The sequence below is a fragment of the Lepisosteus platostomus genome, chromosome 3, assembly GCF_059453375.1.
Source record: "Lepisosteus platostomus isolate fLepPlt1 chromosome 3, fLepPlt1.hap1, whole genome shotgun sequence".
NCBI classification, from domain to species: domain Eukaryota; kingdom Metazoa; phylum Chordata; class Actinopteri; order Semionotiformes; family Lepisosteidae; genus Lepisosteus; species Lepisosteus platostomus.
The window spans coordinates 75922227-75942051 of NC_142613.1; the positions used below are offsets into that span (position 1 = coordinate 75922227).

Consider the following 19825-nt stretch of genomic DNA (forward strand, 5'->3'; position numbering starts at 1 on the left):
GGAATACTGGTGTGTATTTTTTCTTTAAACTACCAAGACCAGCACATACCAAACACATACCGCGGTATGACGCGTTATGACGTAATGATTTGCCCACGGTACGGGTTTGTACAGCGCACTTTGAATGGCTGCATCTGTATTGACTTGTTTCCAGGAATTTGTTGCTCAACATCTGTGGGGTCCAGAAGAATAATTTTTACTTCTCTGTCATTGTTTTTTTGTGTTTTTTTACTCCTTGGGAACAACAGTTTTTCATATGGAGCAGGTATGCAGTCATAATTCATCATTTTGAATTACCATTACAGGATATTATGTAAATTCAAGATTTTTGCTCATGGAAATAATGTAGGGATGACTGATGAGCACTCAAAAGGTCCACTGAAAGGTACAGTAGACAGTAATGGTAGGGGAATCAATTATCAGATTTCCTTATGCTTATATAGCGCTTTTCTGGACACTCCACTCAAAGCACTTTACAGATAATGGGGACTCCCCTCCACCACCACCAATGTGCAGCCCCACCTGGATGATGTGAAGGCAGCCAGAGTGCTTCAGTATTAATAAGCAAGTGCAAAAAGAAAAAAGGCCTAAAGAAACCATGAGGTAGCAAAAGCACAGTAGCTCAGCTAATGACAGAGCCCTGAGTGAAGGGGGAAGTATTTAAGCCAAGTGGAACTAATAAAGAAATAATAAATAGCAGATTAATTAGCCGCATGGTGTGAAAGTCTGCCTGAGCATGTTCTAACAGCACAGGGGGGTGCGGTGTCCATGTGTGCATGCAGGACCGATCACTGGCACCAGCACTGTCATGACATCAGAGATCTGAGCCGTATTGTGTGCTTGACAGGGAGTCTTGTATGGTGACAAGGTTGCAGACCAACCGGAGCAAGCACACTAACCTTTGGACAGAGGATACAGTTGTCAGGTTCAGGGTTGCTACAACCCTCATCAGGAGACACAGCTCATAATAAAAGATCTGTGGAAAGGCAATATCCCAATCTCTAATTATTTACAGTACTCACGAGAGTTTAAAATTAAACCAGTTAGAATTTCATTGTTGTAGCGCACTGTCACAATATTTTATCCCTAAAAAGCTTTACCTGGTGGCTACTTTTTAAGTATCCAGACTTTATAGTGCAAGTGGACTTTACACTTTTATGTGGATACATTTAATAACTTTCAATATACCTTATTTCCTTGGTAGTCCAGCCGCAGAGCTGAAGATTAACAGTAATGTTGGGACACTTCAATTCATTTTAAACATTGAACGCTTACTAATGATGTTGACACAAGCATACATACTGCTAAATATAATATCAAGGGTAACAAGACAGACTAGTTCTATTGAGAAGGTCTCAAAGGAATTAATCTGTTCTGAGCTTTTCACACCATTAATGCGCAGCAGCACCAGGAGGAGCTACCAGAAACTGAATATAAACCAAGGGGCAGCAAAGCTGACAGCAGCGAATTTGAATCTTATTCTATAAATAGGATTGATATCCCTTTTCAATAAAGTAGATAGAGTGGATCTGAATTTCTTTCTGGAAATTTAAGAGCAGTTTTTTGAGCTGCAGTTTTTTTAATTCTTTGTTCTCAGAAAATGGAATTAAATGAAATCGGAGGACATAAAATACAGGACTACTGTTTTTCATCTGACAATACATCTTGCCCAAAAGAAACTCGATCCACAGCTGTTTATGTAATTTTATATGTTTTCTTTATATCAGTGAAGATGCTGACAGTGTGTGGAAACCTGGTGGTGATCATTTCTATCTCTCACTTCAAGCAGCTCCACACACCAACTAACCTCCTCCTGCTCTCTCTGGCTGTGGCAGACTTTCTAATAGGGCTGATTGTGATGCCTTTGCAAATGATCAGATATATAGAAACCTGTTGGTATTTTGGGATAACATTCTGTGTTTTTTTCTATGCAGTTGTAACTTTACTTTCTGTTGTTTCTCTTAGTAATATTCTGTTAATAAGTATTGATCGATATCTTGCTGTGTGTGACCCATTACAGTATTCCAATAAAATAACACTTAATAACATGCGCATGTGTATAATATTAAGTTGGTCATTCTCTGTATGTTATGTGGCTATCATGTTTAGTATAAATTTTAAAAGGTCTGAAAACCGAAATACCTGTCGTGGAGATTGTTTTTTTTAAATGAGTGGAGCCTGGGTGATAGTTGACACGCTGATTTGCTTTATTTTGCCTTACCCTGTTATGATAGTTCTGTATATGAAAATATTTATTGTTGCCAAAAGGCACGCACAAATCATCAGATCTGTCCCTGGGCAACAGAACTGTAGAGATGGAAGCAATAGTAAAATTTCTAAAAGATCTGAAAGAAAAGCAGCCAAAACTTTAGGCATTATAATTAGTGTGCACTTTCTGTGTTGGATACCATATTATCTTTCCAGTCTGGTTGTAGGAAACGTTAATTTTTCTTCGTATTCTATAGTAATGGATTCTCTTCTCTTTCTAGTTTATTTTAACTCTACAATGAATCCAATTTTGTATGCCTTCTTTTACCCTTGGTTTCAGAAGTCAACAAAAGAAATATTAACATTTAGGATATGTGATCCAGCATCCACACTTATTACTTTGTTTCCAGAAAACCTTTAAATTTTACCTTCAATATAAAATTCATGCCTTTTATTGTAATTTATACTTCTTTCTGACAATTATTCAGAACATTAAAATACATTCATAATTTGTGGAGTAATGGTATTCTTGAATATTAAGATTCCACTTGAAGGTTTCTTGGTCTAGCCTACAGTACATTTCCATGCAGAATTGAGGAAACATGGCTCACATTACTTTTGAAAATTGTGCATTATTCCTTTTGAAACAGATTTACTTTAACTGTTTCTTGTATCTTGGCATCTGTCTCCAATATCTACAGTGTTATGGCTGGTGTTGTTTCAGTAATTGTTTTTCAGCATATTCAAAATGGTTTGCTTGTATGCAACTGTACCAAGTGGTTAATTACAGTTGCTCTCATCTTTAAGGATAGACAATGGACACTCTTTGGAGCATTTGCTCAGGCCAATTGAAGCTACACAGCTCTTGCTAATCCTGTTATGGGTGAGTCAAGGTTGGTCTGAGTCAAGGCGGCCTGTCAATTAAGTTAATTAAATTAAGCTTTTGGGGGATGGTGCTGTAACAAAATGTGTCACAATAAAGTAAAATAAGACTTTACATTGTGTTGCAGGAGGGAGAAACTTAAAATTGCTAAGTAAATGTATGACTTGCCAAAGAAAGAACTAGAAAATACCATGAGAGCCACAAGCAGATACAAGCCCTGGATATAAAAAACATAATCCAGAGAAAGTCAATGGTCAGGTCACAAAAGCTGGAAGACTACCAAAAATTATCTTTACCTCCCTTAAATAAAACTTTAGCATAAATGTGGGTTAAAAAGAAATTTGTATAAAGCACAAACCTGTCTTCTGTACCTACAGTATCATGCTGTAGTGACTACAATGTGTTGTAAAATTGATTGGTTTGGTGGTAATTTGTTGGTAACTAAACATTGCTTGTGGAGCGAAAGCCAGTTAAATAAAATAAATTTGCTGTCATACTTAGAACTTTTTTCCCCCCATTTAGGACTTTTTATCTCCTGATTAGAACTTCATAAACTCTTACGTACTTATTTTCTCTTGATTGCAGTACATCCCATTTAGTTTTTCCTATTTGCTAGAGACAAGGACATGTGTTCTATGAATTTAATTGATTGTTATGTACTGTTTTTTTTCACACAGATGGGCTAATCTTTTTATTCATGCTGTTCTGCAGGTCCCACTAAGGCCTTATTATAGATTTTGACTCCTAGCTATGACATGAGGGGACGAAGACAAAACACAAATATTTACAATACTTTTTGATTTTGTTAGTGGCATTTATTCATTTAAGAAGTCTAAAATAGGGAAGAGGGAAGAATTTAAAACACAGGAAAAAAACAGCGGAAAATGTTGTTTTCAATAAGGCATGTGAAACAAACATATTGACACATAAACTACATTTTTGATGCACCACATGCATAATATTACTATTAACAACATGAAACAGTTTTGTTTGTATGAACTAAGTAATGTAATGAGTAAGGAAAGTTACTGAGTTACCAAAGAAAAAATTCAGAGATGTACTAGTCACGTGTACTGTATCTACGCATCAAATATTACTGCCTTTCTTGCAGCCTGCCTTCATCTATTTACACTTAATATTAGTATTTCCCCATTGCAAGCAGTAGCTACAAGTTCACTTTGTCTGCTAGGGTGTACGGGATAGAACAGACTGATAATTCACAGATGCTGTATTACCAGAGGACCTCCAATTCCCACAAAACCAGCTGGGCAATTTCCTGGCATCTACGTCACGAGTCTCTGTGCTGCCTGGCTGTGGTGACATGTTCTGCAGGTCCTGGCCAGTGCTAGTGCTTTACCAGTTGTCTGTTGCCACCAGTGCACATGCAGAAGGCATTCACAGGGAGCCCTATTTAATGGTATATTCAATGATATACTGAATATATCATTCAGTATGATAACATATATCATACTGAATGATATATGTTCAGTATATCATTCATTTAGACCGTTTCGTAATTGAACTTGGTTAAAATTTCTACATTAGATACTTGAAACGAGTACATAACTCTTAGGAATTAAATTGATATCAACTAGTTGGGATAACAATTGAATTCTCGAGCTGTAATGCAGTGAAGTTGAATACTCATCCAATCTCTGGGGATTCAGATCTCCTGCGGGCACAAAGAAACAGTTGCAGGCTTGTTGCTGTCCAATCCGCGCTCTCTGGCTCGGTGCCAAGCTGTGCTGTGCGGCTTGAGAGAAGTTCCTGCGATGTGCTGCTCTCTGAAGACTTGCTAGTTAGTGTTGGCTTTAACTAGCAAAGTTGTGCTCAGGAGAAAAGTGACTGCGGGTCCCAGCAGGTCAATAAGAAGACCGGTTAGTTCTTGATGAAGCGCTAGTTCTGAATACTTATTCAGCTGTCCACAGATCAGACCTGTTCACGAGGCTTGCTGCTGATGCTAACCTCGGGTGGATCCTTTGAATACGCTCTGGCAACCTCCGTCCTCGACTCTTAGAACAAAGGAAAGTCCTGCACTCGGACACACTGGCCGTTATGTAGTGGTTCCGAGCTGAGTCTGAGGATGTTCAGGATGAGCTCTGAGTCTGAGAAATGTCCAGCAGGCGCCCTGAGGGGCTCTGCACTGCTTGTTTTACCTGGAGGACCTACCGGTTGTTCATTGGTCGAAAGTTTCATGGGCATTCAAGACCCACATGGGGTTAACCTGCCCTACCAGTTCCTATTGGCAGATGATGAGTAACCAAGCCCTCTGACCTTAGATTTGTAAACCAACTTTGAATAAGACTCTCCCTTGGAATTCCAGACTTTAAGGCTCCAGAGATAACCATTTGTTAGGGTAGTTGATGTGTCTCAGCTTTGTGAGTTGTTTCTTATCAGGACACACTATCAGCTAGAAAAACACCTTAAATGTGAACCAAATGGAATGGCCTCTCTGTATCTAGTACCACTTGAGATGAGAGAGAGATGGACTGGCGAGGGTAAACACTAAACAAGTAAACTGGTAAAAGCAACAAGATTGTTTATAGTGTTTGTGTGGCTGTTTGCAGTCCTATACAATTTGGCACTCATTTATTTTAATGGAAATATTAGCAGTACAGGAAAAACAAATATATGTCTTGGTGAATGTAAGTTTGGGATCAGTGAAGCCTGGGGTATAGCTGATTTAATTGCTGTATTTATTCTGCCATGCTCTGTGATATTATTATTATATGGAAAAATCTTTGTTGTGGCTAGAAGGCATGCTAAAATTGGTGATTTGGTTAGGAGACAAACAGTTTCTAAAAAAAATAATTCTGAACTTTCTACCAAATCTCAAAGAAAAGCTGCAAGAACATTAGGAACTGTAATTGGTTTTTTTGTATTGTATTTATGTAAATATTTTGTAAAAAGTTTTGTTAATGCTGATAATTTTTTATCTCCTTCTTCAGTAGATGTTAATTTTCTAAATTGGTTAGTATATTTAAATTCTTCTCTCAATCCTATAATTTATGCTCTGATTTACCCCTGGTTTCAAAAGTCAGTGAAACTAATTATAACACTTCAGATTTTTAATACAGCATCATCTATGCTGAACGTATTTCCTGAGCACTCGTAGGTATGTACTGCTACTCTCAGTACTTTTCCTTTAGAACTGTGAGGTGCATGAATGTATCATTTTAGGATCTATATTTTTCTTGATTAGATTTCTTTTCAGAAATTGTACCAGTTTTGACATTCATTGTAACATTCATTAGATGCAGAATTTTTGTGCTCTCAATCCACCTTCAATCCCATGATAGGAGCAGCTCTCACCAGGATATTTGGCTTTCTTATATGAATGAATTTCTGCTAAAAAAAACAGTATTTATATCAGTATGATGATATGACTTGATGCTTTCTTATCTTACGGGGCGGAGAGGTGGCTCTGTGGCTAAGGATCTGCACCTGTGACTGGAAGGTTGCCGGTTCCAATCCTGCGGCCAGCAGAGGAATCCTACTCCGTTGGGCTCCTGAGCAAGGCCCTTAACCCCAACTGCTCCAGGGGCACCATACAATGGCAGAACCTGCGCTCTGACCCCAGCTTCTCTCCCTGTCTGTGTCTCCATGGAGAAATGCTGGGGTATGTGAAAAGATGAATTCCTAATGCAAGAAATTGTATAGGGCTAATAAAGAAACATTATTATCTACTGTATACTGTTATGGAATGTATTCTGTTTTTGATTGCATACAATGTATTAACTTAATTAAAAAATAGTAAGGAATATTGATTAGTTACATTTGTATTTACAGTTTAAGTGTACTGTAGAGATTCTCCCAATTTTATTTGTACTTAATTGCTTCACTCTGTACTTCCAGGATAGGAGCAGCTCTCATCAGGAGAGTTTGCTTTCTGATCATGAATTTCTGACAAACACTCTTATCAAATACAAGAGGGAATATTTATTAAATACAAGAGGGAATATTAACACAATGAGTTAAACCTATACAGTATTTAGTTAAAAGTATAAAAAATGTCAAACTTTAGAACAAAATAAACACAATGTATTGCAACATAATAGAGGGTGTGATTGTCAGGAATGTAGATCACTCTGGAGAGAAACATGCGTTGTTATGTGACCACAGCTGAAGTAGGCTGGTGGTCTAACAATACACAGCTATGGACTCTAAGAGATCAGGTGGCTGGTTCATGAAACAGGTTTAACTTGTTCAAGATTTTCTCTAGATAGCCAGATTGAATTAACCAGATTTCTGACTTCAGGTTTGCTCCAGCGCCACAACGGCAAACTCGGGTTTCAGTTGTCAGTTTAAAGCCACACGGGGTTAATCAATCAGAGTAAATGTGCCACTCTCAGGAGGCAGGAGTGTCAAGCCTTGACTCCTTTGCACCAACAAAACCAAGGCAAACAGCATAGAATGTATTATGTCTTTATTCGGAGAATATGAATTATGGCTCCTTATGGAAAACTATGAGGGGGTAAAATCTGTTGCCCATAACTGCTGCAGACGCCTGGCAAAGAATCACTAATAAATTGAGAGCAAAAGTTATTTATGAAATGCAGAAAAATATCTCAAATTAGACAAGACTATAAAAATTGAATGAGCACACACGTATTGCATTACTTACCTTACATTATTATGGCCCTGAAGTGGAGCTCCAGTTAAAGCCATTGTTTAGTTGTATAATATTATTTTTATCCAGTAATGTACACATTAGCTGGATCACAATGGGAAGATCTGGATCACAATGGTCAAGACAAAATACAAGAATATCATAATCATCAACACAATAAAGAACGCATTCCTCCATTATTGGGTCATTGTGTTTTTCCCCAACTTTGTGTTGTGTATCAAATAATATGGGTGAAGCTTTTTCCCCCAAGTTGCAGAAAATCTTAAGCCAGGTAAAATGTGACCTACTTATAATAGGATGAAAAATCCTAAAAATTAGGTCACCATTTAACTATAATGTGCTCATTCCTGATGGTCTGTCACAGCTCTCCTACCTTTTTGGATACAGGGTTCAGGTTGAGGGGAGGACCTCAGGGTGGCAATGTTATGTAGTACAGCACATTCAACAATAATGTCACATTCCCTGTCTGGGGTTAAAATGAACCATTAAAATGAACTCTTAACTTCAACAACAGCCCTATTAAAGTGGGCCTGGGTCTCCAGGATCTAATGCCAGCAGCCATATCACCCTGCAACTCACAACTGGCAGCCCACTGAAGCTCAGCAGGTGTGAGGCTGGTCAGTACCTGGCTGAGAGACCTCCTGGGAAAAACTAAGGTTGCTGCTGGAAGAGGTAATAATAATAATAATAATTGCTTACACTTATATAGCGCTTTTTCTGGACACTCCACTCAAAGCGCTTTACAGGTAATGGGGACTCCCCTCCACCACCACCAATGTGCAGCATCCACCTGGATGATGCGACGGCAGCCATAGTGCGCCAGAACGCTCACCACACATCAGCTATCAGTGGGGAGGAGAGCAGAGTAATGAAGCCAATTCACAGAGGGGGATTGTTAGGAGGCCATGATTGATAACAGCCGATGGGGAAATTTGGCCAGGATGCCGGGGTTACACCCCTACTCTTTTCGAGAAACACCCTGGGATTTTTAATGACCACAGAGAGTCAGGACCTCGGTTTTACGTCTCATCCGAATGACGGCGCCTGTTTACAGTATAGTGTCCCCGTCACTACACTGGGGCATTAGGACCCACATGAGCCGCAGGGTGAGCGCCCCCTGCTGGCCCCACTAACGCCAATGAGGTGTTAGTGGGGCCAGCAGGGACTGCTCACCCTGTGGCCCAAGTGGGTCCTAATGCTCCAGTATAGTGACGGGGACACTATACTGTAAACGGGCACCGTCTTTCAGATGAGATGTAAAAGTGAGGTCCTGATCCTCTGTGGTCATTAAAAATCCCAGGGTGTTTCTTGAAAAGAGTAGGGTGTAACCCTGGTGTCCTGGCCAAATTTCCCATTGGATCTTTTTTAAAAAAAAAATACTTTTTAAAAAATTTTTTTTTACATATTTTCTTAATACTGTAGTGGCAAGGCTTATTTATAATACAGGAATTAAGTTTGCTGCTCCCTTGCCAGTCCCTCTCTCCCTCATCTCAGTGGTGCTGTACACAGAAAGGCCATTCCATTAGGTTCAGATTTAAGGTGTCTTTCTAGCTGATAGAGTTTCCTGATAAGGAACAACTCCCAAGGCTGAGATTCTCCAGCCACCCTAATGAATGGTCATCTCTGGTGCCTTACTGTCTGGGAGATTCCGTAGGAGAGACTCATCCCAAGGTGTTTACATCCCTGATGTCGGAGAACATTGTTACTTATCCTCCACCTTGATCAGCCTATCAGGAACTGGCAGGGCAGGGTAACCCCATGTGGGTCTCAAATGCCCGCGGGACTTTCAACAAATGAATGACCGTAGTTCCTCCAGATAAAACAGGCAGCACAGGGCCCAGAAGGTGCCCCTCCAGGACATTCTCAGACTCATCTCGGACAATCACGTGACGGCCCAGTGTGTCCGAGTGCCAGGATTTTAATTTGTTCTAAGAGTCGAGACCCACCCACTCGAATCAAAGGATCCGCCTGAGGTTAGCCCAGCAGCAAGCCTGGTGAACCGCCGGTACTCCACTGCGAACACTCGCCTGATCAACGAGTGAACTACGGTCGGAATTGTCGACAGCTGAATCTCAGGGTTCAGGACTAGCGCTACATCGGGAGTGAACCAGTCTTCTTCCCATCTAAAGAGTGTGACTTGCTTGGACCCGCAGTCACTTTTCATGTGCACAATCTCTGCTAGTGCAGCCAGGACTAACTAGCCAGTCTTCAGAGAGTCACTGCTAGTGCGCTGCAGCAGGAGTATCTCCCTCCTTCTCCCACACCTCACGCCGAACCAGGACTGCCTGGCACCAGGCCAGAAGACGCAGATTGGACGCAACAACAGCCTTTCGCTGTTCCTTTGTATCCGCAGGAGATTTGAATCCACATAAATTGGATGAGTATTCAACATTCTGCATTACAGCTCGAGAAATCAATTGCTACCTCAACCCCAGTTGATGTCCCATATGAGTGATGTACTTACTTTTGAGTGTCTAATGTAGAAGTTGTAATCAAAGCTCATTAACGAAATGGTATAAATGAATGGTATACTGAATGTATGTGTCTCTTTGTGATTAAATACAGTATATACCTTTTGTATTCTGCTAACCCTCACTACAAGATCTGTTATGTTTATATGCACATTTTATGTATTAATAAATGTATTCTCTTGTATTAGTATCCGTGTGTGTGCTTTGCTGAATTGTTCCGCAAAGTTGGTTTTCTAATATCCATCGAAGAATCATTTTGTGACTTAGTGATACAATTAATAATTGTCCCAGTAAATGCACAAAACACCTACAATACCTTGCTAAACATTATAGCACAGTGTATCCTAAGTATCCCAGAGGTATGCCCCCCAAGGGCGCATTTATCACAGTGGGGGACTTCAATGGCGCGAACCTGAAGAAAATCATGTCAAACCTGCATCAGCATATAAATTGTCCATCACGCAGAAAAAACACGTTGGACAATGTTTACACTCCCTTCCAGGATGGATACAAAGCACGACCCCCGACCTCCTTTCGGCAAATCCGTTCACACCTCCATCCTGCTACTCCCTGCCTATAGGTAGAAACTCAAGCAGGAGAAGCCTGCTAAAAAGGACAATTCAGCGCTGGTCAGAGGAATCGGGCTCTGTTCTAAGTCACTGCTTTGCTACCACTGACTGGTGGATTTTTTGCAAAGCTGCCGGGAACGACATTAACCTGGAATATGCTACTAGCGACAGTATATCAGCAAATGCACAGAAGATGTTGTCCCCAGGATTACTGTTCGCACATACCCAAATTAAAAACTGTGGGTAAATGGCAAAGTACGAAGGACAGCACCTTTTTACAGTATAGTGTCCCCTTTAGGACCCACACAGACCACAGGGTGAGCACCCCCTGCTGGCCCCACTAACAACTCTTCCGGCAGCAGCCTTAGCTTTCCCAGAAGTCTCCCATCCAGTTACTGACCAGTCTCACACCTGCTTAGTTTCAGTGGGCTGCCAGTTGTGAGTTGAAGGGTGATATGGCTGCTGGCAATGTCATCCTCAAAGACTAACACAGTGGAGGTCAGACAGGTGAAGGACAGAGGTGTGAGATCCATGATGACATGTAGGATGACATATTATTTGTACGGGACTCAGAGCCTGAGAATCTGCAAACCGAGAGCTCAGAGATAGTTAATAAGTAAAATAGCTCTGATGGAATGAGAAAAAGCAAATCAAATATTATTTTCCTTGTTTTAGGTACCATGATGAAGGAGCATATAAAACACTAAGCTCGGAGCAGATAATGTTTAATAGGGGAAAAATAGTGCCGAAAGTTCCCCAACAGGCTGTAGGGGCATGTCAATTCCTGTGAACCCACTTGGAACACATCCTCCACCATCAACCCCATGGTGTCACAACATGCAGTACAGCATGAATTTCTGCAGAATGATCTGGCCTGCTTAAAGTTCTTCCTCTCTTCAACCAGAAAAGTCATTTCTCACTTGCTTACTTGGTTTACTGTGTCCTGGGGCTGCTACTCTTGAGTAGTCTTCCTCTGCTATCATCTTGATATCCCCATCACACTTCAGGGTTCTGTACTTCAGGAGTGGATTAATTGTGCACCTTCTTATATGTGAAGTGTTTTGCAATCTTTGGTATTAAAAGTTTTAAAGAAATTCAGTGTATGTGTTACAGTCATGAAGCTGCTTATTGCAACACAGCCAGGGGTGTCCGCAGGTTGTCCACTACCCCGAGTAAAGTGTTTCCTTTGTCCTAAACGAATTTTCCTTAATTTGTTTATTGTGATCTCCTGTACTTGTTTCACATTTAAGGTTAAAAGTGTCCCCTATGTTGAACTTATTTATATTCATTATATAGATAATAGATAATAGGCTATTGCCTATTGTCCTGGATCATCCTATAAGGTTCAGACACCCTCCCGTGGTTTTTTCAAGTTTTTTAGAAAATATATGGTTACGAAACTGGTGAAAATCAGGAGCTGACCGAACGGTATAGTCAATAAATAAAATAAGTATTCATAAACCCCAACTTGTTGAGAGGAGTAATAATTCAGGCACACTTGGTTAAACAAATATTTATTACAATGACACAAGACACAAACTAGACTACACAGAAAACAAACATACAACACACAAGTTACTCTATGTAAAGTATTTACAAACAAGGCGTTTCAGAGGCCTAACTACCTCAGACTGCTACTCGGCATCACCCAATTCATCCATCCCTGACATACAGCACCCTCCTGTGTAAAGGGCAGAGCATGATGTGCCAACAACCGAAATACACAATGGATTAACTTGAGAAGTGTGAAATTACTTCACTGGTTGAGTAAGAAAGAACTTTAAGCAATTCAAATTGTCCTGCATCTCTAACTGCTACAGATAAATGGAAGTACAGCATGACCCTGTGCGGAGTCAGAGAGAGAGAGAAAACAACTGAATTCCAAAGGCAAATGTTATCCAAATCGTCAGGTGTATTAAAGGATACAACATTATGGGCCTGTTAAAGGTTCTCCCTTGAGTTAGTGAAGTAATTTTTCAATTTTCTACTTGATGTGCTGTTGGCAAATCATCAGCTTCTCTTCATACAGGAATGTGTTATACAGTACGTCACAGTGGATTAAATGAGTTCATTTCTTTTACTGTATATGTTGAACTTTGGATTATTTGTCTTTGAAATAGAAAATCAATATATTTATTAAATTTAGGAATAAACAAATTAAAAAAGTTCAAAAAAATGGAAAAAAAAACAATCTACTTATTGAGACACTACTAGTCGTGCGATGATGTAGCTCTTATCTTTTATTCGGATTCTTTATATCAATCACCACTATACACGCCTATTGTCCAGCGCCAACCTGCGACCATGAGGACTGTGAGGAGATGGTCTCAGGAGGCTATGGAGGATCTACGTGGTGCTCTGGAGGCTACCGACTGGGATGTGCTATGCGAACCACATGGGGACGACATAGACAGCATGGTGGACTGTGTCACTGACTACATTAACTTCTGCGTAGACAACACCATCCCCACCAAAGACGTACACTGCCTTTCCAATAACAAACCCTAGATCACCAGCGACCTGAAGGCTCTTCTGAATGACAAGAAGAGAGCCTTTAGGAGGGGGGATAAGGAAAAGGTCAAGCGTGTACAGAGGGAGCTAAAGCAGACGTTAAGAGAGAGCAAGGACGCCTACAGGAGGAAGGTAGAGGACAAGCTGCAAAGGAATAGGGTGAGGGACGTATGGAGCAGCATGAGAGAGATCTCTGGCTTCAAACAGGCTGGGGGTGCAACAGAGGGGAACCAGGAGATGGCCAACGAGTTGAACCAGTTCTTTAACAGGTTTGATTCTGGGTCCTCTGTGGCTCAACACCCATCCCCCCACAGCCACACGCTCCCTAACCCTTCACAGCTGCGACTGCCCAACACCTCCTCCATCCCCCCACAAACATGGCCGCCTACAGCTACAACCCCCGACAGCTACTCACCTACCCATCCCCCACAGCTGCCACTCTCCAAAACATCCGCCATTAACACCTGCAGCACTGAAAGCACTATGAGCACCATCCCCCAGGCCAGGCTGACCATCATGGCTGCCCAGGTGAAGAAGGAGCTGAAGAAGCTGCACCAGGGTAAGGCCACAGGACCAGATAACATCTGTCCCAGAGTTCTGAGGGCCTGTGCTGATCAGCTGAGCGGAGTGCTCCAGCGACTGTTCAACTTGAGCCTGCGCTTGGAGAGAGTCCCGGTGCTCTGGAAGACATCATGCCTGGTCCCGGTACCAAAGAAAGGGCGCCCCTCTGTCCTCAACGACTACAGACCAGTTGCACTGACTTCTCACGTCATGAAGACACTGGAGAGGCTGGTCTTATCCCACCTGAGACCCCTGGTCAGCTCATCACTGGACACCCTACAGTTTGCCTACCAGCCCAGTGTTGGTGTGGAGGATGCAATCATCTTCATGCTGCAAAGGGCCTACTCACACCTGGACAGGGCTGGCAACACTGTAAGGATCATGTTTTTCGACTTCTCCAGTGCCTTCAATACCATCCAGCCCTTACTTCTAAGGAGGAAGCTGGAGGAGATGCAAGTCGATGCCTCCATGACCTCGTGGATCACTGACTACCTGACAGGCAGACCACAGTCTGTGAGACTTCAGAACTGTGTGTCTGAACAGGTAGTGAGTAACACAGGGGCACCTCAAGGGACAGTTCTTTCTCCATTCCTCTTCACCCTCTATACTTCGGACTTTAAGTACAACTCAAAGTCATGCCACCTGCAGAAGTTCTCAGATGACTCTGCAATTGTGGGATGTATCAAGGGTGAGCAGGAGGAGGAGTACAGAGGACTGGTCAGCAGCTTTGTGGAGTGGTGTGGGGTGAACCACTTGGAACTGAATGTAACAAAGACAAAGGAACTGGTGGTAGATTTCAGGAGGAAAAAGGTCAAACCTACTCCTGTCTACATCCATGGGAGTGGCGTGGAGATGGTGGACTCGTACAGGTACTTGGGAGTGCACATCGATGATAGACTGGAATGGTCTAAGAACATCGAGGCCATCTATAAGAAGGGACAGAGTCGACTTTACTTCTTGAGGAGGCTCAGGTCCTTCAATGTATGTAGTAAGATACTTCATATGTTCTATCAGTCGGTGGTAGCGAGCGCCATTTTCTACGCAGTGGTATGCTGGGGCCCTGGGATCAGAGCAGTGGATTCTAAAAGGCTGAACAAGCTCATCAGGAGAGCAAGCTCTGTCACTGGGTCTGGCCTGGACCCTTTGGAGGTAGTGGCTGAGAGGAGAATGGTGTCCAAACTAGAGGCCATCATGGACAACATCTCCCATCCCCTCCAAGACAGGCTTGCAGAAATTAAGAGCACGTTCAGCAATAGACTGATTCATCCACGGTGCAACAGGTAACGCTACAGGAGATCATTCTTGCCTTCTGCCATAAGACTGTACAACGCATCCGCCTTGCACCTGGGCAGAGGCAACATTGACAGTGACCTGTTTCTGGACTGAACGCATCTACTCATCTACTGCTACATCTGTTCTCTTTCTTTCTTTTCCCATTTAAAACCGTTTTTTGTGCAATATATGCCAGGGACCTGTGCAATACATTTATATCTATATTTATATCTATATCTATATTTACATCTATATTTATATTCATACGTGTGATACGATTTTCTGTGTACTGTTGTTCTAGTTTGTTCTTTGTGTGTCCGTACTGTGTAACTCTTTTAGTGCACCCCTCACTGTACTGATTGTATTGTATGTATTGTACTATTATTATATCGTTCATTACACTGTGGCTGTGTTGTCTGTGTTAAGCTGCTGTTGCCCTGCAATTTCCCTCACGGGATCAATAAAGTATCTATCTATATTGATTCTGGAAAGCAAGCAGATTATTCAGATTAAAAGTTGATTCAAACATGAGGGGATCACTGGTAGTTGCAAGAGGAATTCATTAATAACTGATCTGTATTTAAATAAAGGTGATTTAAATCAATATAAATGTTTATATTGTAACGCATAGGTGACTATTCATTGTTATTAAAATGACTTAAATTCGATCATGTTGTGATATTTAGAAATATACATTTGTTTGGTGCGAGTGAAGTTTTATTTAATCTCTGACCCAGGGAAACGTTTTATTTTTTCAAAGAAATGTTTGTTAAAAAAAAAAGTCATGACTCCAGCTGGATTCAAACACCCAACATGTGATGTGGGAGTCAGGAACCTAACCCACAGCGCCACCAGCAAGGTCACATGAGGAGTGTTTAAAAAGCCCTACAAACATTATCAACAGACATCGTACAGCGTGTACTATTCTTGTGTTGCGGTACATGAATATAATTATATCGTTATTAATTTCTTTAGATACGCGATTCCATATTATTCCCTTTTAATCAAATTCTAAAAGTATGCTTGTTGACTCCGGTATCACGTTAGTTAAAGACTTCGATGCTTAAAATGTTTAGGGAGAAATGGAATACTGGTGTGTATGTTTTCTTTAAAGTACTGAGACCAGCCATATACTGTATGTTTATGTTCCAAAATTAATATCGTTTATGGCCTTCACACGTGTTACAGTATGCTCCTATTCTTTTTATGCTCAGCTACTGAGATTTCCTTTCAGTGGTAAAATTCCATATACATATTCAATACTAAAACGGGCACAGTAAAGACATTTAAATCTTTCTACGACCGACCAACACACCACGAGTGCCCCTGTCGGTCAACCAATCACGTACCGCGGTATTTTGCGTCATCGCGCGTCACAATGCACGAGGCCGTAGCCAATTACCTCCAGTACGTGTCTGTGCCGCGCATTTTGAATGGCTGCATCTGTACATTTGCAAAACTCTTTTTCCGCTCCTCTGTTATTTTTACTTTATTTAGCGTGTATGAATAATGGTCATAAACAAAGAAATACATTTACATGAAACAAAGTGATGTTTAGCTTATTATGCATGCAAAATTCATTGATTTTCAGGGAACAAATTGATTAGATTGGATGCTCGATCACGAATTTTAATATTTCTTTCACTGACTTTTGAAACCAGGGATAAAACAAAGCATAAATAATAGGATTCACTGCAGAGCTTGTATTTATAACAAAAATTAATGAGTTAGTTACTGAAGAAGAGACACTAAGATCTCCTTGAACTAGACTGCCAATGTAATAGGGCAGGAAACACAGAAGGAATACAGCCACTACAGTTCCTAAGGTTTTGGCTGCTTTTATTTCAGATCTTTTGGAAACTTTAGTGTTGCTTCCATTTCGATATGTCAGTTGCTCAGTAACAGTTTTGATCACATGTGCGTGTCTTTTGGCAACAATAAATATTTTCATATAGAGAGCTATCATAATAGAGCAAGGCAAAATAAAAGTAGCTAACATATCAACTATAGGATGCACTAATTTCAAAAACACATTCCCCTAGACAGGCATTTGCACCTGCAGAGTTTATAACATAATATTACCAGTAACAATCATCAACACATAAAATACAGAGAATGACCAAATGAATATTATATATAGGCACATAACATTAACTGTTATTTTATTATAATATTGCAATGGGTCACACACAGCAAGAGAGAGCAGGAGGAGGTTGGTTGGTGTGTGGAGCTGCTTGAAGTGAGATACAAATCAGGTTTCCACACACTGTCAGTATCAACACTGAAACATATACAACTACATTAACAACTGCAGATCCAGTTTCTTTTCGGCAAGATGTATTATCAGATGGAAAACGAACTAGGGATTGGACAGTTTCTAAGTGCTTGTACAAGCGATGGAAATGTTCAAATAAATGTGCAAAAGAAATAAACAAAAAATATTTTTTATTCCTTTATCATATTGGCTAGCTAATGTCCTCTCTTTGCTAGTTAGTGGCTGTGTTTCTGCGTTGCGTAGCAATGAGTGACTATATTCTCAGGCGGAGGAACGTAAACAGCTTAATTTTCTTGTTAAATATTTTTTTTTATTAAAATTCATTCTATACAGCAATCGCATATTTGGGGACCATTTCAGAAAACTTAAATGCTTAAAATGTTTAGGGAGAAATGGAAGACTGGTGTGTATTTTTTCTTTAAACTACCAAGACCAGCCATATACAGTACAGTTTACATACAGTAATATGTTTATGTTCCTAAATTGATATCGTTTATGACCTTCAGATGCGTTATGCTCCTCTTCTTTTTATGCTCAGCTACTAAAATTTCTCTTTAGTGGTAAAATTTCATATAAATATTCAATACTAAGCGGATTAAAATGTGCACAGTAAAGAGATTAAATGATTAAATCTTTTCACTACCGACCAATGCACCACGAGTGCCCCTGTCGGTCATTTTGGCCAGCCAATCACATACCGCGGAACGGCGCAGTGGCTCGTGCATAGTTGCCCGCAGTACGGGTTTGTACCGTGCATTTTGAATGGCTGCATCTGTAGTTAATGGCTTTGTTCTGTGTGGATAGGTGGGGAAAATATTTTTTATGTATTTATATATGAAGGTATTTTTTTTCTTAAGTTACACAGGCTTCACCATCACCTATCAGATCTAATGAGATTTAATAATTCCACATTGATTTAGTATTTCAATAGTCAAAGTCACATGTGCTTCATGGTTAGGCATGAATGATAAGTTGATTAAATACATATAGTCAGATGAGTATATTTACTAGAAACAGTAATATATAGAATATATAGAATATTACTCAATAATAAAATGTGAACAGTGTGGCAAATAAATTATTTTATGTATTCATCTGCCTTCCATTAACATTCTAAAGCCAAATAAAAATTAATTTATCAAGTTAATGTATATATTTAATTAAATTAAAATGAAAGAACATATCATTGGAAGAAAACATGTTTCCATGAAAAACCACATGCACATTTGCAAAATGCTGTTTCCAGTTCCTGTATATTTTTACCTTCGTTAGTATGTCTGAATAATGGACATAAACAAATACATTTACATAAGACATGCTTATGTTTATTATGCAAAAATCAGTGATTTTCAGGGAACAAATTAATTAGATCAGATGCTCCATCACATATCCTGAATTTTAATATTTCTTTCAATGACTTTTGAAACCACGGATAAAACAAAGCATAAATAATAGGGTTAATTGCAGAGCTTACATTGACAACAAATATTAATGAATTAGTAACTGAAGAAGAGTCACTAAAATCTCCTTGAACTAGACTGCCAATGTAATATGGCAAGTAACATGTGAGGAATATAGCCATTACGATTCCTAATGTTTTGGCTGCTTTAATTTCAGATCTTCTGGAAACTTTACCATTGCTTCCATTTTGATAGGTCAGTTGCTCAGTTATCATTTTGATCAATTGTGCGTGCCTTTTGGCAACAATAAATATTTTCATATAGAGAGCTATCATAACAGAGCAAGGCAAAATAAAAGTAGCTATCATGTCAACTATCACCCAGGGTGCACTGATTTCAAAAACACATTCTCCTAGACAGACATTTTCACCTACAGAGTTTATAAAATTAATATTACCAATAATAATCATCAACATGTAAAGTACAGAGAATGACCACATAAATATTATACATTGGCACATGACATTAACTGTTATTTTATTATAATATTGCAGTGGGTCACACACAGCAACATATCGATCAATACTTATGAAAACAACATTAATAAGAGAAGCAACTGAAAGAATGCTGAGAACTGAGCAGAAAATCATACAAAATATCCTCCCAAAATACCAACAGGTTTCTATATATCTGATCATTGCAAAAGGCATCACAATCAGCCCTATTAGAAAGTCTGCCACAGCCAGAGAGAGCAGGAGGAGATTAGTTGGTGTGTGGAGCTGCTTGAAGTGAGAGATAGAGATGATCACCATCAGGTTTCCACACACTGTCAGCATCACCACTGATATAAAGAAAACATATAAAATTACATAAACAGCTGTGGATCGAGCTTCTTTTGTGCAAGATGTATTGTCGGAAGCAAAGCAGTACTGCACTATTTGATGTCCCCCTATTTCATTTAAATCCATTATATGAGAAAAATTCCACTTCCTCTTCCTTAGAAATGCTGCTTTTTCCCACTCAAACTCTGTCTACTCAAAAAAAA

At 40.0% G+C, this 19825-nt stretch overlaps 1 protein-coding gene and 1 pseudogene across 1 annotated transcript; one reads left to right on the forward strand and one right to left on the reverse strand.

Moving 5' to 3' along the window:
- Positions 1-1509: 1509 nt before the first annotated feature.
- LOC148675500 (trace amine-associated receptor 13c-like) lies at positions 1510-2629 on the forward strand (annotated as a pseudogene).
- A 16090-nt stretch (positions 2630-18719) lies between these two features.
- LOC148675501 (trace amine-associated receptor 13c-like) lies at positions 18720-19825 on the reverse strand. Its single transcript, XM_088627164.1, has one exon. It carries the CDS (start codon positions 19746-19748, stop codon positions 18720-18722), a length of 1029 nt encoding a protein of 342 aa, XP_088483290.1. The 5' UTR covers positions 19749-19825.

Bases quoted from the DNA above. Each gene is read 5' to 3' on its own strand.
- LOC148675501 (XM_088627164.1), bottom strand. From the start codon at position 19,748: ATGGATTTAAATGAAATAGGGGGACATCAAATAGTGCAGTACTGCTTT.